Source organism: Capricornis sumatraensis, chromosome 15 (assembly GCF_032405125.1).
Source record: "Capricornis sumatraensis isolate serow.1 chromosome 15, serow.2, whole genome shotgun sequence".
NCBI lineage: Eukaryota > Metazoa > Chordata > Mammalia > Artiodactyla > Bovidae > Capricornis > Capricornis sumatraensis.
In genome coordinates this window covers 70,551,066-70,577,954 of record NC_091083.1, presented here as the reverse complement: position 1 = coordinate 70,577,954, position 26,889 = coordinate 70,551,066, and the positions used below count along the sequence as shown (strand labels likewise).

Here is a 26,889-nt window from a genome sequence, read left to right as displayed (position 1 = left end):
TCTAGTTCCATATTAGGATACAACATGGCCAGCTGGAAAAATAGGGCAGATACTAGGGGAGGATACGAGACAGACAGAGGGAGCTTGAGCTGTACTAGGGAAGGCCAGATGGGCAGAATCCCCAAGACTCAAATCTTCAAGGACCCTGAACTGGCAGTGGAAAATCATAGGATGATGGGAATTTTATATGTATATATATAAATATATTAAGTCAAAAAATATATAAAATATATCAAATGGTTAATGTAGCAATTTAGTTGATAAGAAATACCAATGGCTATAAATAAATGCATACATGTTAAAATTCAATAGTAATGGGGATATGCACACAAAATGTAGTTTCACTTTATTCCATGAAAATGGCCAAAAATTTCATACATGCGACAATATCCAATTTAGAAGAAAAAACACTCAAAATAGTGAGAGAAAAAGTTAACTAATATTCTCCAAATATTTGTTAGTAGGGAATTATATTTTTAGAACTCTTTTTCAGTGGATGGCTTTATGGTTGCAAAGAGCACTTTGATAATGTATCGGGATGGGTAGAAATACCACAATGGGCAAGCTCCAATAACAGTGGATGGTCACTATACTGCCTCCTACACTGTGTTGATTAGTGTGCAAATCTGGGGCCAGAGCTGAATTGCCTGGCTCAAGAGAGGGCAGGCTGAGAACTCTTCTCCACTCTGCTCCTGCTACTTTTCAGCTCTGCTATACATAAACAGCAAACACATACTGATTGTTGGTCTAGACCCCAGTTATTAGCCTGCCCAATATGTCCCATTTGCACCCTGGAAGGATCCTGAATATTTGTCCTGGCTGAGTGTTATCCCCCATTTGATGACGACCAATCCAGCTGCAACTTAGTGGGGGCAGGTACTAGAGTTGTTCCCATTTGATAGATGAAGAAACTGAGGCCCAACAAGATTGAGTTCCCAAGACAGGAAACAGCAGATCCCAGATTCAAACACAGGCAATCTGAATCTGGATCCTGTGTCTTTATGCCTCCAGAAGTCAGAGAATGATGGAAATTTTGAGGCAAAAAAATCGTAATAACTTACTTAGTTGCTTACTTTTATCCACTATGTTAATAAGTAAGCTGTTTGTTCGGAGAAAGTTTATGCACAGCTTGTAGATGTCCACACACAATCTCAACATTTGGCCCATGTCAATGGGCTTGTCCTAAGGTCTTACCTGAGGAATAATGGCCCAGAATGAGCTGGTATGCAGCTGGATTGGGAAGTCCAAGGGAATCTGCAACACACCAAGCAAAAAGCCAGTTGAGAAGCAGGATGCCGGAGTAGTTAGAGGTGTGGACTTGGAGGTCAGGCAATGGGGCCTCAGATGCTGCTTCCGCCAGTTTTTGGCTGACTTATGGTTGATAAACTTTGTTAGGTTCTGTATCTGGAAAAGGAGGATGATCATAATAGCACTTGTACAGGGTGTGCAAAGACTGAACGAGATATTCTAAAGGTAAAGAGCTAAGTGCAGGGCCTGGAACATAGAAAGGGCTTCATAAATGTCTATGATTGTTATTCATCACTTCTCAGGATTCTCCCCTAAAGGGCCAACAAGAGCTGGTAACCACTACAGTCTGGACTTAACGTGCTTTCAGATATGGCTTCCCCAACCCCAAACTTTTTCTGGCCAGAAGTCTCTCATGGTGCTATTCTCTACCCATGCCTTGGACTTGCTCATCTTTCAGCTTGGCGAGCCCCGCCTATAACTGTTGACAGCACGCCTTTCTCCATCTCTTCCCCCTTCAAGATCCTCACCCTTGGGACTTCCATGGTGGTCCAGAGGCTAAGACTCTATGCTCCCAATACAGGAGGCTCAAGTACGATTCCTAGTCAGGGAACTAGATCCCAAATGCCACAACTAAAAATCCTGCATGCTGCAACTGAAATCTGGGGCAGCTAAATAAGCAAATATTAAAAAGAAAGATCCCCACTGTTCCTTTGGGCTGCAGGGAGTTGGTGATGGACAGGGAGGCCTGGCGTGCTGCAGTTCATGGGGTCACAAAGAGTCGGATACGACTGAGAGACTGAACTGATACTGATTGTTGTTGTTCAGTCACTAAGTTGTCTGACTCTTTGGGACCCCATGGACTATAGCACGTCAGGCTTCCTTGTCCTTCACTATCCCGCAGTTTACTCAAACTCGTGTCCATTAAGCTGGTGATGCCATCCAACCATCTCATCCTCTGTTGCCCTCTTCTCTGCCCTCAATCTTTCCCAGCATCAAGGTCTTTTCCAATGAGTCAGCTCTTCGCATCAGGTGGCCAAACTATTGGAGCTTCAGCTTCAGCATCAGTCCTTCCTGTGAATATTCAGGGTTGATTTCCTTTAGGGTTGACTGATTTGGTCTCCTTGCTGTCCAAGGGACTCTCAAGAGTCTTCGCTAGCATCAGTTCTTTGGCACTCAGCCTTCTTTACAATCCAGCTCTACTTAGCACTTATCACAGTGCTTGACTGGGAGCTGTGAGAGTGCCCTGCTCAGACCTCCCTTCACAGGCATCAGCTGTGAGCAAAGCAGCTGGTTGACAGGCTCCCACATCCCCTGCCTCACACTCAGGCCTCACACCATTCACACTGGGACCACCCTCTCCCAGACAGCTCCCAGCCCCTGACTGGGCACAGCCCATGTGGTAGAGCTGGAGAATTTTGTCAGATTTCAGGATTCAAGGGGATCGCTTAAGACAACGAGTCAAACTGAAAGTCATGATCAAGGTTTCATTTGCTTACTGCGAGAGAGGAAGCAAGAGGGTAAACCGGAAAGGGTGCTGGCCCTGCTGTGTCCCCCTTTTCCCTGTGGCAGGACATAGGATGCCATCATGGACCCAGTGGGAGGTGGTGGAGGAGACAGGGAAGCACCAGGAGGCCAAAAAAGAAAAAGTACTGACTATTGAGTCAAACTGGAGAAAGCTGTCTTCAAGGCCCCCAGGAAGGGATCTCAGCTGAAGTTACCCCCTCCCCCTCCACAAATAGGCTTCTGAATGGGACGTATCAAGGCTAGGAATGCAGATTGACAGGCGAGGCACAGGCTTGAGTCCCTAAGGGCACCTCACTCTGGAAACTAGCAAACACTGGCCATGAACCAAGTCTGGACTGGGTGAGGCCTGCCAGGTAAAGCTCAGTGTAACTGCCTGGAGGTGGACCTAATAGATCACACATAGGATTTCACCTTGGAGCCAGAGTCCTTTGATGCCCGCCTGATACACACTCCTCTAATAAGCAAGCTTGGTGCTGGGGCTCCCCTTCGGCTTAGCTGAGACTTAGAGACTCAGCAGCACTTCTGCCGCTGAGTCTTCCTTCCCTCTGCTTTGCAGTTATCTCGGGTGGCTCAGATGGTAAAGCGTCTGCCTACAATGTGGGAGACCCAGGTTTGATCCCTGGGTTGGGAAGATCCTCTGGAGAAGGCAATGGCACCCCACTCCAGTACTCTTGCCTGGAAAATCCCATGGACGGAGGAGTGTGGTAGGCTACAGGCCATGGGGTCACAAGGAGTCAGACAGGACTGAGCAACTTCACTTCAAGGGCTCGTCCCACCTGTTCCATCCTCCAATGCCCGTTATCTCTCTAGGTGTTTTCCTAATAAATCTCTTATAAGTCGGAAGTTGTCTTGGCATCTGCTGCTTGGAGTACCTGATACAACACACCACAGCCTGTGTTATTTTTTGAAAATACTATCGAGACTTCACTAGCGGTCCAGTGGTTAAAACTCCAAGCTCGAAATGCAGGGGGTGGTGGTTTGATTCCTGGCCGGGGAACTAAGATCCCGCATGCCAAACGGTGCAGCCAAAAATAAAAATTGAAAAAGAACATACTGCTACTATAGCTAACATACATACACGCATCAGACTTCAAGTTCTTACAGGCTGTCTCTCATATAATTCCTGGGGAATAGGCATGCTTGGGATTCACACGCACAAAGAGGGAAACCGAGGCACAGCCTGGATTCAAACCCCTATTTGGCAGGCTCCAAATACCACATTCTTCTCCCGGCTTCCCAGAGCACTCACAGTGGATCTACTGTCCCATCTGATTTTCTCTCCAGGGACCCCCAGCCTCTACCCCCCCCTACTCACATGCTTATTTTGGATGGTGAATTTCATCTGCCCGGCCTGGTAGTAAACCCTGCTGGCCGTGTTGAAGGCATATTCCGAGACAGCAAAGTAGATCATGTGGTCATGTTTCTGGGGCAGCGTGATGGGTGGAGCATCAAAGGGGACGGAGGTGTTCCAGTTTCTGCCAAAGAATTCACCCTGCAGACGAAAGGACACATCGGCCACCAGGGTCCCTACCAGAGACATCAGGCCCAGGTGGTGGCTGGGCTGGCGATTCCTCTCTAGGCTGTAGGGCTGATGTCTTCGAAGATTCATGTGGCCCTACAGTATGAAGGCCCTTACAGCTACCTGAAATTCCCCTATTGTAGACTGTTTTCTTTGGGTGGGAGCTGTGTCCTGTGTTCTTCCAGGCCCAGGATGCAGGGGGAGGGAGCACTGCCCAGAGAAAAGTATGGACTCTGGAGCGTAACTGTTTGGTTTTGGATCCTGGCCTGCCACTTACTCCCCCTGGGATCTTGAGTAAGTCTCTGACTTCTCTGTGCCTCAACTCCCTCACCTGAAGAATGGAGATGTTGTGGGACTTCCCTGGTGGTCCAGAGGTCAGGAATCCGCCTTGCAATGCACAGGGTGCGGGTTCGATCCCTGGTTGGGGAACTAACACCCCACATGCCACGGGGGCAACTGGGCAATTAAGCCCATTTGCCATAACTAAGGAGCCTGCGCTCTGGAGCCCCCATACTCTGACCAGAGAGCCTATGTGCCGCAGGGATAAACCCCGCATGCTGCAGCAAAGATCCCATGTCCCGAAACGAAGACCGACACCACCAAAAAAATTAATTAAAAAATTTTAAAAGTGGGGATGATGCTAATGGTTTCTACTTCATAGACGCGGTATGAAATTTACATACATTAACATTTGTACAAATACTTAAAATAGCACTTGGCTTATAGTGAGATGAGCTTCCCGAGGTGGCACTAGTGGTAAAGAATCCGCCTGCCGAGGCAGGAGACATTGGTTCACTCCTTGGGTCGGAAGATCCTCTGGAGGAGGGCATGGGAACTCTTTCCAGTAGTCTTGCCTGGAAAATCCCACGGACAGAGGAACCTGGCAGACTACAGTCCATAGCGTTGCAAAGAGTCGGACATGACTGAAGTGACTTAGCATGCATGCTCAGAGTAAAAAGCATGTAAAGAAAGTGTGAAGTCACTCAGTCGTGTCCGACTCTTTGCCCCATGGACTGTAGCCTACCAGGCTCTCTAGGCAAGAATACTGTAATGGGTTGCCATTTCCTTCTCCAGGGGATCTTCCCAACCCAGGGATCAAACCCAGGTCTCCCAGGGATCAAACCCAGGTCTCCTGAATTGCAGGCAGACACTTTACCGTCTGAGCCACAAGGGAAGCCCTGTAAGTGTTAGGTGTTAGTTAAATAAATAAAACTGGAGAGGGTGACAGTCCAGGACCTGGCTCAACAGGGGCTGTGGGAAAGACCAGAATGAAGACAGGGTGTATTCTTTTCCTACTGCTGCTGTAACAGATGGCCGTAATCTTAGCGGTTTAAAACAGCAGAGATTGTAGTCCTTCACATTTCTGGAGGTCAGAAGTTAAAACTCAAGATGCTGGCAAGTCTGCCTTCTTGAGGCTTCCGGGGTGAATCTGCTTCCTTTTCTACCCTGTAGAGGCCACCTGCATTCCTTAGCTTCTGGCCCCTCCCTTGCATCACTCTGACCTTTCGTTCCAAGCTCTTGCTTCTGTCACATAACCTCCTGTCCTTTATCACCTGCCCCCTTTTTATAAGGGGCTTCCTTGGTGGCTCAGATGGTAAAAGATGGTAAAGCATCTGCCTACAATGCGGGAGACCCAGGTTCGATCAGGAAGATCCCCTGGAGAAGGAAATGGAAACCCATGCCGGTACTCTTGCCTGGAAAACTCCATGGACGGAGGAGCCTGGTAGGCTACAGTCCATGGGGTCGCAAAGAGTCAGACATGACTGAGTGACTTCACTTTCTTTTCTTTCTTTTCCTTTTTATAAGGACCCTTATGATTACAACTGGCTTCCCTGTTAGCTCAGCTGGTAAAGAATCTGCCTGCGATGCAGGAGACTCCGGTTTGATTCCTGGGTTGGGAAGATCCCCTGGAGGAGGGCATGGCAACCCACTCCAGTAATCTTGCCTAGAAATCCCCACAGTCAGAGGAGCCTGGGGGCGCAAAGAGTGACTGAGTGACTAAGCACAGCACGTGATGACAACAGCTAGCCCATTAATCCAGGATAATCTTGTTGTTTCAAGATCCTTCATTTAATTAAACATTTTACCGTATATTTCAAAATCCCACTTGCCATATACAGTAAAATGTTCAGATTCTGAGGACTGGGACACAGACCTCTAAGGGAGCCATTCTTCAGTCTACTGTAGGGAGTAAGGCAGGAGCTAATAATACCGGTGCCCATATACATACTACGTGCCGGGCACTTGGCTATGCATGGTATACACATCTCACTTAATTCCTGCAGTCACTTTATGATATAAGGCTATTATTATTCAAATTCCATGGAGGCTCAGAAAAGTTAAGTAATTCTCCCAAGGTTCTTCAGCACATAAGTGCTAGGGATTTGACCTCAGGTCTTCTGGATTCCAGACGGATTTACCGTGCTGGTTCAGAGACCTCATCTTGGGTTTTGTTCCACAGTGTGTGCTGTGTATCACATCTTCCCACTGTGGGCACTGGTCAGGGACATGGACTGACAAGCAGATGGTCTGGAGGAGAGGAGAAGCCAACTCTGAGAGGGAGAATTGGTTTTCTGCCAGCCCCCGGCTCCAAGGCCCTTTCTCTACAGCCCCTTACCTTGAAGGGTGTATCCAGGCCTTGGGAGGTCACCTGGGGAGCTCCTACTAAACTGTAGTCAATGCCGGCAATCTGGTCAATCATCAAGGTGACTATGGAGCAGGAGAGAGACAGCATTATGAACAAGGGAGCCAAACACAGTTGTTCAAGTTGTGCACTGTGCAAATCTATGGAGCTCTTTTCCCATATAGCCTTTGGAGAGTGAAAATGGGGCTGGTGCTGATCAGTGGTAACTTCAGTCACAAAAAGAGTGCTTCATACACTCATTCATTCAATATTTATTGAGTACTTGCTATATACCAGGCACAGTGAATGCAAGAGGCTAATGAAACAGGTTAGTAGGAGAGTCAAAGTCTCTGTTTTTCTGGAGCTGGCAATCCAAAAGGGAAAACAAGACAAGTATTTGAGCAAATAGATATAAAATCACAACTCTGCTACGCAGCATAAATTCACAGGATGATGCTAGCCATATAAAGGGGGTGACATGGGGGATATAGAGTCAGAGGAGGTTTTGCTTGGGCCGAGATCTGAAGGAGGAATAGGTGTCAATTGGTTGGCAGGGCGGGCAGAAGGGGAGACTCGGGGAAGGATGTTCCTGGCAGAGGGAATGACACATGCAGAGATCTTGGGACATGGGACACGGTGTATTAGTGGAATCACAGGGACCCATGTGGCAGCCACGTTGCCCAGAGCATGACGAAGCTGCAGTCAGGCCTGCCCACGCGATGCTGTATCACCCACTGTGGAGTTGATATTCTGATAGTCAGGGGAGTCTTTGATGGCTTTAAGAAGAGGGGAGGACCTGACCTGATGTATGATTGTACAAGGTACTGTGGACACCGGATGGGCAAGGCTCAGGGGTGCATGGGAATCTCAGAGCACCCCTGTTTTGTTCAAGCAGCCAGTACAGAGTCAGCAAGTGATTCTCCCATGTGTTTGTAATCCTTTGCCCACTGGTGCACCCAGCAGGTTGCTGAGTCCCCACCCTCGATCACCTATGCCCCCGTTTCCAGAGAGCAGACCCTCAGATGTCCACATGTAGGATGGAGAAATACTCGATGGGGAAAGTTCTCCCAGGGTTCTTGGGAGATGATGGTGATGGTTCCAGGGGCACGAGGTGCCGCGGCACCTGACAGCACCCGGAGGAGAGAGGAGGGCTCCAAACCTGGCAAGGTGCGGAGATAGGGCTCCAGGCGGGAGATTGCTGACTTCCTGACCATTTCGCAGATCTGCCGGAAGTGGACGAGACAGCCACGTGAGTCCCTCCCCATCTCCCTCCCAGGCCATGTCCCTGCCCACTTCCCCACCGCCACTTCAGGAACCGTGGGTCATATGCCCACCCTGTAGGCAGGTGAGTGGAGAGGAGGGGGAATATGATGAAAATGGAGACGAGACCTCCATCAACCACAGCACTTGGTCACTGCCCATTAGTGTTTGCCCAGCTTAAGTTCCTAGACTTTTCTGGAACCCTCATTAAAAGCAGATGGTGGTCAAGTCGGCATTGCCCTGAAGTCTGCTATTGTCATGGTCTTCAGTTCAATGCCCACTGGTTGCTAAGTGCCCAGAAGTGCAGTGTGCATTTATTAGGCAGCAGGAGTTGGGGGAACTTCCCTGGCGGTCCAGTGGTTAAGACTTCGCCTTCCAATGTTGGGGGTGTGGTTGGGGAGCTAGGATCCCACATGCCTCCTGGTCAAAAAGCCAAAGTATAAAACAAAAAGCAATATTGTAACAAATTCAATAAAGATTTTAAAAGTGGTTCACATCAAAAAATATTTTAGAAAAGAAAAAAAGACAGAGAGAGATCAGAGGGACAAAACAGAAGAGCTTCTAGGTGCAGGAGGCAGCTCTTATATCAGAGGCTCCACCACCCCATTCTCCTGCTCCTTTACCCTCTCTTCCTACTGGGATTCCTTGCCATCTGGAATTAGCGGATCTGTGAAGGAGTTCGGTGCCTGGTCTGCAGGCAGTACTCACTAGGGCCACCAGAGGGCGCCTCAAAGCACAACCAGGAGAATTCCATTCCTCAGCCAGCCACCAGCTTCCTCCTCCATGTCAAAAATGGGAGATCCCAGAAGTTGGAAACTTGTCATTTCCTAACGTTAGCCTTATCTATACCATTTCTATGAATTTTCCTTTCTTACCTGTTAAAGTAATTAATATTTCTTTTATACCAAGTGTCCTTTTAAAAACTATATAGTCACTTAGTCGTGTTTGACTCATGACCCCATGGACTGTAGCCCACCAGGCTCCTCTGTCCATGGAATTCTCCAGGAAAGAATACTAGAGTGGGTTGCCATTTCCTTTTCTGGGGGATCTTCCTGATCTAGATATCAAACTCCGGTCTCTTGCACCGCAGGCAGATTCTTTACTGTCTGAACCACCGGGGAAGCCCCTAAAAGCTACAGACGTTTAATAAAAAATACAGAAAACTCTCACTGTTGTCAAAGGGAAACTGTTATCCCTTGGCACAAACAGGATATACCTGGGAAAAAGAGTCCAAGGGGTTGAAAAGCCACTCTGCAAGGTGGGCTAGATATAGCTGCCCACAAGATAATGCCCCCTCTTTGTTAAACGAAAGTGTTCAGCACGTATTAGCCCTAAATGGAGACTTCCCCTTTGACATGAGAAGAAACAGGAAAGGGACCACGTAGGGAATCCCTTGTTCATTTTATCATTCTGCATAATTTGAATGATTATGGGGGAGCTGTCCCCACCTTGGGAACCACTGTTTGATGCAAACTCCAAGTCAGCCTGCGTCGGGTGCGCCTGGCCTGGCTTCTCCTGAAGCAGAGGGTAAAGGCAGCACTCCTGGGCAGCCAGCCCTTCCAGGCCTGCGTCCATCCACCCTCAGCCCCCTTCTCTGCAGAGCCACCTGGGGCTTTGCACTCACAGCCCCGTGGAGGCCAGTCAGTGACCGCACCCTTGGAAACTGTCTGTTCTTGTGCTTAGCCTCTCTGACACCTGCCCCGCTTCCCACTGGACACATGGCACCCGGATTTTTCTGGCCCATGTTTCCTATGTGGGTAGGGCAGATACGGCCCCAACCTGCTGCACAGGGCTACAGGAGCACACATGTCTATGAAAATAAGCTTGCCCTCCCCTTTTTTAAGCTTGCTCCCTTTACCTAGCTGCTCTTCTGTACTAGGCACTGGTCAGTGCCTGTAGCTATGATGTCGTATGGTCCTCACAATAGCCCTCCAAGGTAGGTGCTATGATTCTTTCTATTAGTTTTTTTGGCTGCACCTCACGGCATGAAGAACTTCCCCAACTAGGGAAGGAACCTGCACCCTGCCCCACTGCAGTGGAAGTGAAGAGTCTTAATCACCGGCCCACCAGGGAAGCCCTATTTCTATTTTATAGATAAGAATCCTAGGGTCCAGAGAGGTTAGGCCAGTTAACCAAGGCATCACAGCCAGCAAAGTGGCAGAGCTGGGATTTAAACCCAAAGTATCTGCTTACAGAGTTCATGCGCTCAACAGTGAGGGTTCAAGGAGGTGAAACCCAGATGGGAAATGACTCTGTAACAGTAATAACGTGAGCCCTCTGAACACACCCAGTGTACCTCTATCCAACCAAATCCTCACAGCTCCCTTCAAAATAGGGGTTATTGTCTCCATTTAACCAATGAGGAAACTGAGACTCCAGGGGGTCCCTCAATTCGCCCAAAGATAAACAGAGGGAAGTGGAAGAGGTACCTGTTTGCCTCTAGGACCAAGGCTTTTTGTAGAGGTGAGAGATACCAAGGGCTGACCTCACTGCTATTTTCACTGTGGTGCATTTTACGGGGTCAGGAGAGGGAACATTATTTGAGAAATATTTTCCTCTATTTGAGATAAGAAAGATATCCTAGGTTTTCTCCCTGAAACTCTTAGGTTTATTTTGGCATTTAAATCCTTAGACAGCCTGGAGTTGATTTTTGTATATGCTGTGAGGAAAGGATTTAAAGTCACTTCTCCGTATCTAACATGATTTGTAACAAAGATATCACTCTTCCGGTTCCAAATGCCAATTTAGCATGTGTGGTGATACGAATCTGGAAAAGCCTTGACATTATCCTTTACGTCATGATTGAAGAAGGTTTTGCTAAGCAAATTCCAGTGACAACGTATTTAAGAGCCAAGCCTGTCTACACAGCAAACGTGCACATGCCGATGATCTGTGTGTTAACTACAAATCTGCTCATCCTTTTGTTTACCTTTTGTTCCAAGATGGGTTTGACGTTGTTTTCAATTCTTTCATGGAAGAGGTTCAGGATCCAGCTGGAGAAAAGAGGAAGTCAGGTCAGAACCCACTTTATGATTAGCTGAGACTCCTAAGAGAGGGCTAGTGGTGGCGCTAGCGGTAAAGAAACCGCCTGCCAAGGCAGGAGACACAGCTGTGGGTTGAATCCTTGGGTCAGGAAGACCCCCTGGAGGGGGGCACTGGCAATTCACTCCAGTATTCTTGTCTGGCAAATTCCATGGACAGAGGAGTCTGGCCAGCTACAAGTCCATGGAACCCTAAGGAGTTGGACACGACTGAGTGACTAACACGTTCACTTTCACTTCCCAAGAGAAGGGTTACCCCTGGATCTGAGCTTTCCTGTGTGCTATTCCAAGAAGGGACCTGGCCAGATGAACTTAATCTGAGGGATGGTGACCCATAGTATGCTGCTAAATCAGAAATATAGGTGAGAGTAGGCTAGTTAGGGGTGTGGTATTAACTATATACATCAACATCTCCAATATTCTTTTCCTTCCTTAAAATCCACTCATTTCCTATTTCCAGAACTGGTGGTTCAGTGGGATTAACCCTACTCCTAACCCCTAGGTCTAGAGGTGGACCCTAGACCCTGGCTCAGCCAATAACAGTCCAAAATGATTGATCCAAGGAACGGTCTTGTGACCCCACATTGACCAACAAGAACTTGGTCAAAGTTCTTATTCACCAATGCTCTACCTGGAGCCCTACGGAAAAGGCTGCTCCTGCTTGCTGAGATGGGCTCTAACCGACAAGGAAACCTGGCTTTCTGCGACCATCTCTGCCACTCTAAGAGTAGAGGACCCTGTCTGAGACTGACCTGTCAGACCTAGACCCAGGAGACAGAGAGATTCCTGGCAATATCAAACACCTGAAGCCAATCACAACTTTGGCTTCCTCCATGGACTTTTGGGGCTTCCCTGGTGGTTCAGTGGTAAAGAACCTGCCTGCCGATGCAGGAGATGTGCGTTGAATCCCTGAGTGGGGAAGATCCCCTGGAGGAGGAAATGGCAACCCACTCCAGTATTCTTGCCTGGGAAATCCCATGGCCAGAGGAGCTCGGCGGGCTACAGTCTATGGGGTTGCAAAATCCTCTGACACGACTTAGTGACTGAGCATGCACAGACTTTTTAGGTATATGTGAGCCAGTCAAGTCCATTCTCAATGCTTAAACACCTGAGTTGAATTTCTGTAACTTGCAACTTAGAGGAGGCTGGTGAATTTGTATGTCAAAAGTTTTAAACATTTCTTGGGGAGAAGGAGCGGTGGACCGAGAAGAATAAGAATGGATATGAACAATCTGTTTAGAAAACATGAAATATGTGGCTCTTAAGGATACACAACATTATTCACAAGATAGACACTCACTAAAACTGAGACACTGTTACCTTTCAGATTGGCAAAAAGCTTAATCTCTGATGATCTGTCTGTGATGGCGATCGTACTTTCTTACCTTGCTAATGGATGTGAAAACTAGCAAGTCCCTTGGAGGGAAGTTTGTTGGTAAATATTAAAATTACAAAATGCACATACCAATTTAAGAATAAATCCTAGAGTTTATTTGACCAGGTATAAAATGGTATTATTCCCCAAGGTTATTCTTCTAGCATTCTTTATAGTAATAAATGACAGGAAGAAACCCTCACTCCCAAACTAAAAATGCATTTATAGAGGTCTAATTATATATGTTTTGAAAAGTTAAAGTGTTAGTCGCTCAGTCGTGTCTGACTCTTTGTGACCTCATGGGCTACAGCCTACTAGGCTCTTCTGTCCATGGAATTCTCCAGGCAAGAAGCTCCCCTGCCAACTCCATTCTGCTCTTCTCTGTGTCCTGGAGGGCTGATGTCTAGAGATTCATCTCCCAAACTCTCTTGCTCTCTGGCTGCTGGTTATTTTGGCTAGTGGGAGGCACAGGCAGGAAGGAGAGAGGAGATGGGGTACTTATACCAGGCGCCTCCCTGTTGGACAACTATAGTCCTGTCCCCTGGCCCCTCCTCTGAGATTTCAGTTCCTTCAGGCTCTGGTAACCTCCTTGCCTCCCTTGCTGACCACTCCTTCATCCTGCCCGCACTCCAGTTAATATTCCCCTCTTGTTTGCCACTGACTCTTGTCAGTTAAGCCTTTCGAGTTGCCCTGTGTGTCCTGCTGGGATCTGAGTGACGCATTGCCAACCCAAACCCAGTGAGAGGCTGTCGCCTCACAGACCACCACCGTTCATCCCACATTCACTGACTGGACCCTCCAGGGAAATCACTTTGAAATGTGGGCTTGCCTTGGAAGACAGTCTTGCCCAGGCATTGGCAAACTGTTTCTTAAAGGGCCAGATTGTCAATATTTTGGGCACTGCATGCCAAATAGTCTCTGCCAATTACTCAACACTGCTGTTGTCAGACTAAAGCAGTCCTGGACAAATGGGCATGGCTGTGTTCCACTGAAACTTTGCTTACTGGTGGCTGTGACTTCCCTAGTGGTCTGGTGGCTAAGACTCCATGTTCCCAATGCAGGGGGCCCAGGTTCAATCCCTGGTCAGGGAACTAGACCCCATGAACCGCAACTAAGAAGGTGCTTGCCACAACTAAAGATCCCAAGTGCAACAAGATCAGTGATCCCACATGCACGATTAAGACCTGGTGCAGCCCAATATATAAATGAATATTTAAAAATAGATAAATTTAAGCAATGGTTGGCAGGTGGATTTGGCCCCCAGGCCTTACTTAGTTTATTGATCTCTGATCTTGATGGATCCTCAGTTTTGCTCTTATGTCCCATCGGAGGCATCCCGTGGGTGAGCTGGCTGCTGAGGCAGCTCTGACAATCTCCAGCAAGTGTGTTTGGGGGTCACTTACCTTATGTGTCCAGAAATTTCAACGCTGACATGGCTGATGGAGTTGTGGCAGTGGATTACAGAGACACTGGGTTGCCCAGACTGGTCCTTGCCCAAGTTCAGAGAAACCAAGATGGAAATGCCGTCCACACTCAGATCAAATGTACCGTGTAAGGTGCTGGGTGGGAGAAATGAGAAGCAAAGGGCATAGAGTCAGTCACCTCTGAGAAGATGAGCCAAACTTATGCAGACCCAGGTTTGTCTCTCAGTCCCCACCAACTAGTTGTGGGTCCTGAGTCTCAATTTTTAAACTTCCCAGGTAGGGTAGTAGTAAAGAATCTGCTTGTCAATGCAGGAGACATAAGAGACGTGGATTCCATCTCTAGTTCAGGAATATCCTCTGGAGAAAGAAATGGCAACCCACTCCAGTATTCTTGCCTGGAGAATCCCCATGGACAGAGGAGCCTGGTGGGCTGCAGTCTGTAGGGTTGCAAAGAGTTGGACATGAGTGACTTAGCATGCACACACAGCTGGTGTCGAGCATTAGCTATGTGCCAGGCCCACTGCTAAATGCCTTATAACTATGCCTTAACTTTATATAAGCTACAACTGCACCTATGAGGTGGATTATTATTGACCCCATTTTACAGATAATGAAACTAAGGCTTAAGGATGGTCAGATCTGCATCATTTATTGACTGGAGAGGTTTCAACCCAGAAAGGGAATTCCACGGGGAGGACATTTTGTTTTATGTTATGCAGTCTCTAAGTTGTGTCTGACATGGAGCCTGGCAAGGCTCCTCTGTCCCTGGGGCAAGAATACTGGAGTGGGTTGCCGTTTGTTTCTCCAGGGGATTTTCCCAACCCAGGGATCAAACCTGCGTCTCCTACTTGGCAGGCGGATTCCTTACCACTGAGCCACCAGGGAAGCCCAGGAGAGGATATGCCCTTGCCCAAAGTCAAGAGACAGTCTAATGCCAATACTACTCACATGAAAGACTTTTTCACCTTCCAGTTCCCACCGACAGATACGTTGTTATTGGACAAGGAGGCTTTGATACCCTGACCTGGGTGTAGACTCAGCTGGGAGTCCTGGAGTAAGAAGCGATGGATCCTCATTCTAGGGAAGGAAGACAGATTATCAGACTCAGAAAAACCAGGGGCACATCAGTCCTCTAAATGAATCTTGAGAGTCCTCGTCAGCCTCTCACACTCTTTCAAGTTTACTGACTTAAACCAAAAAGGACAAATAAATCATTTCGTTCACATCCTTCATGGTCTGCTCAGGTTTTACCTCCTCCAGGAAGCCTTTCTTCCCCAAGCTTCCAAGACCAAAGACTTTCCTCTTGCCTCTGACACCCGCCCTCATGAGCTGCCCATGTCTATCCTACTTACTGGATTCTCACCACCTTGAGGACCCTGTGGATGGTCTTGCCCCTGGCCCCATGCCGTCTGCCTGCCTTTCTGTAGAAAAACTTTAGTCAAAGAATATGTTTTAATCGGAGAAGTGAGAAAACGCAGAAACAAAGGAAACTTGTCAAACCAGACCAAACAATAATAGTTTAGTCATTAAAGAAAGAACCTTTAGTTCCTCCTCAAGGGCTTCAGATAATATTCTGAGCCATATCCTTTGAGCCGTTTTGTATACAGTGAAACTCCCACTATGTGGAAGAGGTTAACCACATGATAACCAGAAGGTAGCTATGACGTAATTCCAAGAATCAGCCTCCAAGAAATGGGAACAAACCAACTCTGTAACTATAGACTAATTTTACTTAAGAGTCAAGATGATGCTGACCAGACCGCTGGATGGCCAGTTCCAGGGTGACTGGCAGAGCTGGCTGTGCCGCTTCTGCATGCAGCCCGCTCCCCCCACCTGTGCACCCCTGAAACTCTCACCCACTGATTGTCAGCAGGGAGTTGGCCTTTGGAACTGACTCCACCCTCTCCTTTGGTTGCTGGCCTCTGAAATAGCACAAACTTTCCTTTCCACCAAACTTTCCCCTTTCAAGTGGCAAACATCTGGATCTCACTTTTGTAACACTGTGAGCTGGCTTTGCGTTATGTATCCTTCAGCTTCCCTTTTGTATTTCCACCCTAACCCACTTGGAATACAAATAAGGGCTCACTATTTAGATCCTGGGACCTGTGGGGCACACATATGAGAAATATGCTGTAGATACACTTTTCTTTTCCTATAGAGTTTAAAATAAAACATTGTTCACTTTCCCTTACACCCTCAATCGACTGCAGGTGAGTAGCAGTGACCCCTTTAAAGAGGGCAGGTGCCTTCCAGGTAAACATTGCTCTGGTTTTTTTTTTTTTTTTGTTCACAGGTGCATTGCTTATTTGTCCCTTCCTCTAAACATATGTTAACTGGGAATGATGTGTGCAAACCACATTTCCCAGGATTCTTTGCAACTGGTGTTGCGAAGAACAACCGGCCAATGGGATGCTTTGGGAAGAGATGAGTGGATAGGGAAAGGGGAGAAGCCAGAATATTTTTTCTCCTCTCTGCCTCAGATTGTGTCTTGGTGGTGTTGGTTACATTTCCACACCGGGACAGCTCCTGCAGACAGTCCCTTCCTTCATGATCTTAGCTCCCTTCTAGAGATCCTTAGATCCTTTCTAGAGATCGTGTACTCGGTTGATTTTGTCTTTTGTCTTGTCTTTTTCTCTCTGGCTTTTAGAGAGGATGTTAGTAGCTTTTCATTGCTGCTAATTTTAGGTTGCGTCATCATTCTCAAAGTGGTTTTCAACACTCAATTTGTAGCAAATTCCTTATATGCAGTTCCCTCCACTGAAGTTCCTGGCATGGGTTCTACTTTCCCAGCTAGTGACTGATGGATACATTCACCTTGCCTGGGACACTCATCTTCATTACTCACTGTGGTCATTTAAGTTGGTGGTTCTTGTCAGATCAACACTTATTTGTCCACTCAACAAAAATTCATTGAGATTCTCCTGCTCTGTCAGACCTGGCTCCAGGCACAGGGGCCATAGAGATTCAAAACTCAGTCCTTGACCTGGAGAGTCTACAGTTGGTGGTAGATCCGGATGTTAACAGACCACAGTAACTCACTGTGAACACCAAGTGCAAGGGGGTGCTCTAGGGCTGTGATAAGGAGCATCGCCCTGTAAGTGGCACGTCCTGGGTATTTACTGTCTGTGCATAAATTTAAAATGGCTTCTTTTTGCCGACTATCTCAGGGAAATTGTCTTGAGAGACTTGAGAAGGATTCTAAGAAGCAGCCTTTTCTGTCAGTGATGGACAAACGATCCCCAAGAACCTATTCTGGACATTGAGGAAGCTGGAGAAGAATTTATATAATCAAAGAATGAATGAAAAAAGAGTAAGGGGTGAGGATTCTAGGGCTGAATATGAAAAAGCTGGAGGGAGTGTAAGGTCAGTTACATCTCACAGGGAGGGAGAAGGGAAACCAGGGCTGTTAACCAGAGACCAGGAGGCTCCTTCTTCATTTCTTATTGGGGATATGTGTGGATGCTATCTTCAAGGGGTAATGCAAATAAAATATGGACAGGGTCCAGAAAGATTTAAAGTCCTTGATTGCAACCCCTAACAGGCTCTGAAGGGTGGATGGTACGTCTCAAACAGGTCCTTGATCTGGAGAGCAGCCAGGTTTCCCTGTGTGTTTGTCCCTCAGTCGTGTCCAACTCTTTGTGATCCCAGGGACTCTAGCCTCTCCCCATAGAATTCTTCAGGCAAGAATACTGGAGTGGGTTGCCATTCTCTTCTCCAGGGGATCTTTCTGACCCAGGGATCAAACCCAGGTCTATCGCTTTGCAGGCAGATTCTTTACCATCTGAGCCACAAGAAAAGCACCCAGGTTTCCCTGGCAGAGGAATAATCCAGAGCTGATCTTTGCAGGGCTGGCATAGGAACTGATGAATGGTTTCTAACTCAGAAGATTCAAAAAACACATAGCACCTTCCAAAAGTCCCACAAGAGCTGGCCACGATCCCTTTACCTTTAGTCCAAGTGATGGTCCAATGTTTATCCCCCTTCCCCATGACCCTCGGTCCGCATTTTTCCCCCTCTGCTGCCCCCATGGAGAACAGAGACCTCACCCACTAAACACATAGTTCACACTTCCAAGCCAACCAATTCCGTAGCTTCCTGACAAATCAGGCAACTTGGTGGTGGACAGCTCATTCTTCAGGGTGGCTTCTCCATATTGACGGGCTGGGAAACATAGAGTTAATACATTCAGTGGGAGGTAGCTAAATATAACAGTTGAATGGCTGGGCTTTGGAGTCATGTGGACTGGGATGAAATGCAGGATTTACCACATACTATTGTAATCCCAAGGAATTTCCTTATACTCCCTGAGCCTCAGTTCCCCCATCTATAAAAAGGTAACAACAACAACGATGATGATGATACTAACCTGAGTCTGAGCATTAAATTAGATCATGAATTAAATTAGATCACTTTGCACATGAATGCAAAGTGCCAGGTCAGTGGCAATCACTGTTATTTATTCATCCGGATTAAGGTCGTGGAAGCAATAGTGGGATACAGTGGGGCTTTTGAGGAATCCCTGACTGCAGTTTGGTCAAACCTTAGGGTTTTTGACTATTGCCTGGGTCGTGTGAGCAATGCAGATGTCCGGATCCAACTTCATCCAATCTTGGGTGGGTCTCTAGAATCTGTATTTTAATATGTGTCCCAGCAATTCTAATACGGGTGGTCCATGGGAAGAAATACTGATCTAGTCCTATCCTTGGCTTCTGTCATTCAAGATGAGGAATCTGAAGCCCCAAGGTTTCTAAGGCTGATATCCAAGGTTTCTAAGCCAGGCAGTGGCAGAACCCCAGCCTGTGATTCCTCAACCCGATGACCACACCAGTTTGGTGAGCAGAAACGAGCTCCAGAGGAATCACACCCCTCTCTTACCATATTCCAGGCCTTTTCCGGTGATCCTGGCCACGAACCCGGGATTAGGTGTTCCTTCTCCAAACCCGGTGAACTCTGCCAGCAACAGTAGAGCCACTACCATATAGTATGGTCTGGCCATCATCCCGTCCTCAGCTCCTTCTGGACAGGGATGGGTCAGAGTCTCTTTGTAGGAGTCTCCCTTAGTGAAGGTGATAGCAGAATCTTAGGTGCTTATAAAGCCAGGGGCCGGATGAGGAACTGAGCCAGCTAGGAGGGGCTGAGAAAGTTCAAGGCTTTGGGGCAGCCCGAGTTTCAGCAGCTTGAGATGCGGGGCAAAGGTTGCTTGTGACACTTTTTGAGGTTTCTTTCTGGCCTGAGAGCAGAAGTAGTAGCACAAACTCCAGCTGCTTCCTCTTCCAATAGCTGCTGCCCAGGGCTGCCAGTGGAGCCATCCTCCCCACACCTCTCTCTCTAGCTGAATACCTTCCATTCATTCCCCATTATCTACAGACTGAAATCTAAACACCCAGCCTGGCAGCGAAGGCCCCCACAACTTGGCTGCAAGCCGTCTTTCCAACTGTTCCTTCTACCAGCCCAGCTTGCTAAGACCACACTCTGGCTCTGCTGGAATCCACTGTTCTCCACTTGCATCGTGCAAGACCATCTCAAGTCAGGTCATGAAAACAACGAATGGCTTCCACAAATCTAGACCCCAGACACTTTTGGATTTTTCTTGCCCACGTTGTAATCTAGATAAAAAATTTCCATCACTCCAAGAAGTTCTCTTGGCTCTTCTCAATCCTGTCCCACCTTCTCTGATTTCAGAGAACCACTGATCTGCTTCCTGCTGAATGGAGGAGAGAGTGCCAGACGAGGAGGCATGAGCATTGGTGGGGAATCTCCTCTTAAAGGGCCATGTTATGCAGTCCTTGTATGAACATGGAATAGTTTTATTTTCCAGTAATTGATAATCCCTATGCTGTGTTAAGGGCTTCCCAGATGGCACAAGTGGTAAAATATATATATATATATATATATATATATATATATATATATATATATATATATATATATATATATATATACTGCCTGCCAATGCAGGAGACATTAGAGTTGCAGGTTCAATCCCTGGGTCAGAAAGATCCCCTGGAGGAGGGTATGGCAACCCATTCCAGTATTCTTGCCTGTAGAATCCCATGGATAGAGAAGCCTGGCAGGCTATCATCCATAGGGTCAAAAAGAGTCAGACATGATGGAAGCAACTTAGCATGTACGAATGCATGCTTTGTTAAATTCTCTGTTTTCCTTGGAGAGGCAGCTGACTTCGTGACATCTCAGTCCCAATTCTATCACTTTTACATCATGTTTGGTTTAATAAGACTTGGTCTGGGACTTCGCTGGCAGTCCAGTGGTTGAGACTTACCTTCCAGTGCAGGGAGTGTGGGTTCGATCCCTGGAGGGGGTTCTAAGATCCCACACGCCTCACAGCCAAAACTGTGAGGCATAAAACAGAAACAAAACATAAAACAGAAGCAATACTGTAACAAATTCATTAAGACTTTAAAAATGGTCCACATCAAAAAAATCTTAAAAAATAAAAAGAGATGTGGTCCTGTTCTTCTAAAATCTCAATCTCATCTTCTACTTAATGCTTTCCCTCTACTTCTGTGCAGGCTTCTGTGGCTCTCATGGCTTGGAGCAAGCAAGTATGTATATGTGTGTGTGTATACATGTTTGTTCACAAGTGTGTGCTTGCATATGTGTGCATCTGTCTACGTGGAGGGGTGGTCTTCTCTTTCACATACCCCTCCCTCTTCCCTGCTCTGTTCCTGTAAGGAAGAGGGAGGGGAGGCTAACTGGAGGAATTGGGGCTCCTCTTTGCTTCTCTCAGTGGTGATGAAGGTGACCCTTCCTGAGGGTCACCACCACTGACGGAGCTCATTTTCTGTCAGCTCCTGCGGAGGAACAGAGGCTCCATAAGTTCAATCCATGTGGAACTCAATTCCAAACAGCTGTCTAGGCAAGAACCAGTCTGTGAGAGACTCCTTCTCTACCTGCAGCCCCCAAATTCGTGCCCTCAACCCTATACTTGTGGCCAATGTTGCCAGAGTTTTGCATCCCTTTGGAAGATGGGGTCATCTCAGAGAGGTGGTCCATGCCTCTTCTTTGTCTGCCCAGAGCATCTTTGCCTCTCTCACCAATGTTCTCGGTCACTAAATAGGGTCCCTCAGCAAGCCCTGGACTCAGCAAATAACCAATTAGGGAAGGAGACGTCAGTCTCTGCTAGTTTCACTCTGCTTGGACTTTAATGGACCAGAAGAGAATTCTTTCTCCTCTTCCACAGGATGGAGTGGGGAGGGCATAGCTGAGAGTGGGCAGGTCATGTTTGGCTTCTGGATGGAGGTCCAGCAGCCCTTGGAGGATGGAGAAGATCTGCGTGAAGGATGCACAATGGGGTTGGACTCCAGAGTGATTTAGGGGACAGAACTTGATGCCTGTACTAGTTTGCTAGGGCTAGCATAGCAGGGTACCAAAAGCTAATAGCTTAAACAGAGATTTATTTTCTCAGAGTCGTGGAGGTCAGACATATGAGATTGAGGTGTTGGTGGCAATACCTGCCAGGGCTGGGAGGGGTAATCAGGTACAGCCAGCTGTTTCCCCTTCTTTCAGTGGTTTGCAGACAAGCTTTGGCATTTCTCGGCTTTGCAAACACATCGCCCCAAATTCTGCCTTCATCTTCACATGGCATTCTCTTTGTGTGTATGTCTGTTTCCAAATATCCTTTTTTTTAAAAAAAATAAGGACACCAACATATTGCATAAGAGGTCCACTCTAATGACACATCTTAACTAATTACCTTTGAAATGACCCTATTTCCAAATAAGGTCACATTCTGAGGTCCTGGGGGCTAGGACTTCAATATATGCATTTGCAGGGGATACTGTTCAATCCATAACAATGTCCCAACTGCTATAAGGTGTAAGGATGGCAAAGACGTGGCAATGTTGAAAGTTGAGTCAGGGTCCTGTATGAATGTTTCTTTGTGAGCCTGTGTCCCATCCCCCACACAGGCACAGTCCTACAAACCTTTCAGGATCCTTGTGGGGATCAAATAAGACAACATTTGGGAATGTGCAGAGTGCCCAAACCTGTTGAGTCTGGGCAGTGAGGTCATCTGCCTTGAAGACCATCCTCTGAGATATCTTGTCTTGCTGGAAATGTGGAACCAGCAATAGAGGAAATCTTCTAATCATAGTTTTCACTTCTTCTTTGACTTGAAACTTGGGGCAGAGACAGGAAATTGGAAGTTCACGTTTTTGAGCTCAAGAGTTAAAGCTCCTCAAAGGATGCAGGCTGAACACATGCCTTCGAGACATTTTTAAGGCGTTTTTTCCTCCAGCCCTTCCGGGCACCTGGATTTGTTTCCTTTGCCATCTCATCCTGGAATTGATCTGCCCACTGCTCTCCACACAAGTTCCTCTTCTCCCCAGGACTGGGAGCTCATTATAATCCATGAACACCCATGGGTGGCCTGGTCTTGGCATTTTTTCCTTCCCCCCAACAATGGGACAACTTGTCCTCTATTTGGGTTAATTCCTGGCCCACACAGACCTCAATCTGCAGCAAGGACGTTGTGTCTGTCTTTGGTCCCTTATCCAGGCTCAATTGCATTCACCTGTTTCTTCTAGGGTGGGGCTAAAGCTCAAGCTAACTTGATTAAAAACTATCTTCATAGGCAGTATCTGTACATGATAAAAAGTGGTTCAAAAGGTTGAAAATAACCCTTCCTTCCCTGTTCCCAGTCTTCCATCTCCTTTCTCTAGGGGAGGGTCTTTCTGACCCTTCCAGAAGCCCTTTGTGACCACAGAAGCATATACGATAACACAAATCTCTACACCTTGTTTTTTGCACTGAACGATAAAGCTTAGAAGATGGCTTCATATCAGCACATACTAATCCAGTTCTTCCATTTTAATAACTGTAGAATATTCTGTTATATCAAAACTCTAGAATCTGTTTAACCAGCCTCATTTTGATGGACATCTGAATTAGTTCCATTCTTGCTATGACAAATGGTGTTGTAAATAATATCATTGTGCAAATGTATTTGTGCACAAGTGTGAAATGTCTGTGGGAATTAATCTTAGAAGCAACAGTGTCCCTATTTTGCTTAGGTTTAATTGAGCTTCTTGAAACTGCAATGTTATATCTTGCACCGAATTTGAGAAAAAATTGGCCTTTTCTTCTTTTTTGACTGTGCCTTGTGGCTGCCAGGATCTTAATTCCAAACATAGAGTCCTAATTGCTGAACTGCCAGGGGATTTGCAAAATTGGGGCATTTCTTTAAAAAGTGTTTTTTTTTTTCTGGCTTATTTATTCTTTTTTTTTCCTCTTTCTGGGACTACAGTTACATGTAAGTTGAGTCTTTTGATGTTGCATAAGTTCCTGAGGTTCAGTTCACTATTTTTTCGATCACCCCCCATTCTTCAGATTGGATGCTCCTATTGAATTTGCTTACTCTTTTATTTTTTCTACCATATTTAACTCACTGTTGGGTCCATTCAGTTAATTTTTTTTTAATTTCAGATATTGTTGTTTTCAGGTCTCGAATTTCCATTTGTTTGTTTTCTTTTTTTAAGTTTCTCTATTTCTGCTGAGACGCCCTATTTGTTCATGCATCTTCAGCAGTTTTTCCTTATGTCTTGGAACATAGTTACAACAAAAACTTTAAAATCCTTGTCTGCTAATTCCAACGGTTGGATCCTGTGGGTGCTGATTTCTTTGGATTGTCTTTGCTTTTGAGCGTAGGTTGCGTTTTTCTGGTTTTCACACGTTGAATGTTTTAGCATGTATCCTAGACATTATGAGAGGTGTGAAAGCAATTGATTCTGTTAGGTTCCTCTGAAGAGTATTATTTTTTTTTTTAAAGAAGGCAGTCACTTTGATTGATCTAACTGAAAACTTAGCCCCCTCTTTGTTAGACAGCAAAGAAAATCTCAGTTCAGTTATTTTAGTTATAATCGGGCTATTTAGGGGCTTCCCTGATAGCTCAGTTGGTAAAGAATCCACCTGTAATGCAGTAGACCCTGGTTCAATTCCTGGGTTGGGAAGATCCTCTGGAGAAGGGATAGGTTACCCACTCCAGTATTCTTGGGCTTCCTTTGTGGCTCAACTGGTAAAGAATCCACCTGCAGTGCAGGAGACCTGAGTTTGATCCCTGGGTTGGGAAGATCCCCTGGAGAAGAGACTGGCTACCCACTCCAGTACTCTGGCCTGGAGAATTCCATGGACTGTATATTCCATGGGGTCGCAGAATCAGACACAACTGAGTGACTTTCACTTTGAGCTGTTTAGAGTCTGTGTTGTTCATGCACAATCGAGGAGTTGGCTAGCGATTTAGACAGTTTATACACAGAATTTGAGAATCCTTTTGCTTTGAGAGGTTTCTTCCCTCACTTTCAACCACTATGGTTTCCCTAAACTCTGTCTTTGGGTTCTTCAAACAAGCTAGAGCATGTCTTTCCCTCATATTAAAAGCCATAAACATGGGAAGCATCAAGGGCTGACCCCTTATTTCAAGTTTTAACTTCTCTCAAGCATCTCCCCACTGTGGTTTCCTTTCCAGGGCCTTTAGAGAGTTGTTTTTCAGATTGATCCGATGTCTAGAGTTGTTAGGTAAGGGAGGGTGGTCTAGGGGACTTCCATGGTGGTCTAGTGGTTAAGAGCCCACCTTGCAATCAGGAGATACAGGTTTGATCTCTGGTCAGGGAACTAAGATCCCACATGCTATGGGGCAACCAAGCCCATGAGCTGCAACTACTGCGCCTGCGTGCTTTGGAGCCAGAACACCACAATGAAGACCCAGCACAGCCAAACATAAGTAAATAAATAAATTTTAAAAAATAAAGAAAGAGAGGGTGGTCTGGTAGGAGATGCTTGACCAGTTTTAGTGGTGAAGAATCTCCATTCCCTTCCTTGCACTTAATGTTTAAAACTTGTTCTTGGTGATTTACTTATTTAGGCTGCATGGCATGCAGGATCTTAGTTCCCTGACCAGGAATTGAACCTGTGCCCCCTGCCATGAAGAGCAGGGAATTCCCATATTTTTAAAAATTATTTGTAATTGTCTGCCTTCCCATCCCTCTGTAAATGTCTTGCAGGGAGGTGGGGATGGAGGCCAATTTTGTTCATCGTTGTATCCGCAACTCATTGTACAGAGCACATGATAGGGGCTCAATATATGTTTGTTGAATGTATTAAGTGCTTCCCTGGTGGCACAGAGGTTAAAGTGTCTGCCTGCAATGTGGGAGACCTGGGTTCGATCCCTGGGTCGGGAAGATCCCCTGGAGAAGGAAATGGCAACCCACTCCAGTATTCTTGCCTGGAGAATCCCATGGATGGAGGAGCTTGGTGGGCTACAGTCCACGAGTCGCAAAGAGTCGGACACGACTGAGAGACTTCACTTTCACTTGACTGTATTAATGAAAGTAGACAAAGTCATTATCCTCATGGGACAGTCTGTTGGAGAAGATAGATAATAAACAAAATAAATACGAGGTTAGAAAAGGGAAGCACAGAGTTAAATAATGTAAATAAAGATGACCAATGTTACTGTGCCCAAGCATTATTCCAAGTGTTTGACAAGCATCATTTCATTTAATCCTCACCATTGCTTATAAGGTAGGTGCATTAGTTTTCTAGAGATGCTGCAAAAATTACTGCACGCCGGATGTCACATAACAGCAGAAATTTATTCTCTTACAGTTCTGAAGGCCAGAAGTCCAAAATCAACGTGTCAGTAGGAACACATTCCCTGAAGACTCTAGGGAAGGAATCCTTCCTTGCCTTTCATAGCTTCTGGTAGTTTCTGGTAATCCTCAATGCTCTTTGGTTGTAGCTGCATCATGATAACTTTCTGTTTATAAGATATATTTATTTTTGCTTATTTCCTTCTCTATATATTCTCTCTATATATGGTTATATATAGAGAGATTATATATAGAGATAACATATAGAAGGACTTCTCCTTGGATTTCATTTTATTCCTTCCAAACTTAAAACAAGATGGGACAGAGCCCACTGAAATGCTCTTTCACCCAGCCCTGACTTTCTCCATCTTGGTCACAAGACAGAAGACCATGTGCTTAGCTAAAATCATCTCTGGATTTGTCAGTCCGAAAGGAAAGCAAAGGTGATCTTAAACCTGTGTCACCTCCATCTATCCCACAAAGACAGAGAGGCGAGCAGGGGAGAGGAGATGCTTAGCAGTGAAGAGGGTCATATGATGTGCAGGGGACACCGGCTCTGCCACAACGCAGTGTGGGATCTGGGGAAACTATATCCCTTTAACTCAGTCATGTCCGACTCTTTGCGACCCCATGGACTTCTCTGTCCACGGGATTCTCCAGGCAAGAATACTGGAGTGGGTTGCCATTTCCTTCTCCAGGGGATCTTCCCGACCCAGGGATCGAACCCGGGTCTCCAGCATTGGAGGCAGACGCTTTAACCTCTGAGCCACGAGGGAAGCCCATAAGTGTTTGCAGCCCTTTTATAAAACCTGGATGAGCATGGTGACCTCCCAGGGTTGTGAAAGAGGAAGGAGGTGGAAGTTTTAAACCCCAAAGAAAGAAACACTGGAAATCACACATTTTTATGAATATGAAGCAGAGGGATGGCTTGGGATCTTAAGGGCTGCCAGACTGTGCTTTCTTGAGTTGGGTTTCCCCTAAGGATTGTCGTGGTTGCCAGGAAGTTATTGCTTGTATGTGTCAGCAAGGTTTGTTGTAATTCCTCAAGAGGAGGGATGGAACTTTGTCCTCTCACTGACTTGCGGAACAAGAAGGTGTGGAGGTTTCGAGGGCAAGTACTTCCTCTTCCTCCGAAGAGTTCTGGAAGTCACCCAGGGCAGATGTAGGAACCAATGGGCCTGAGGCAGCTGCAGGACCGGAAGGCTGGAGCAGGAGTTCATGGATGTGATTGGGCACCTGCTTTTCCAGAGAACTTCTTAGGAATTTCTG

General features: G+C 46.5%; 1 protein-coding gene across 1 annotated transcript; it reads right to left on the bottom strand.

The window, feature by feature from the left end:
• Window position 1: 1 nt before the first annotated feature.
• LOC138091179 (lipopolysaccharide-binding protein-like) lies at window positions 2-19,010 on the bottom strand. The gene is made up of 10 exons (XM_068986819.1): window positions 18,890-19,010; window positions 18,061-18,175; window positions 14,963-15,091; window positions 13,994-14,149; window positions 11,104-11,167; window positions 8,038-8,137; window positions 6,909-7,000; window positions 4,088-4,387; window positions 1,195-1,254; window positions 2-52 (listed from the first exon to the last, which is right to left on the bottom strand). Exons 1-10 carry the CDS (start codon window positions 19,008-19,010, stop codon window positions 2-4), a joined length of 1,188 nt encoding a protein of 395 aa, XP_068842920.1.
• Window positions 19,011-26,889: the final 7,879 nt, after the last annotated feature.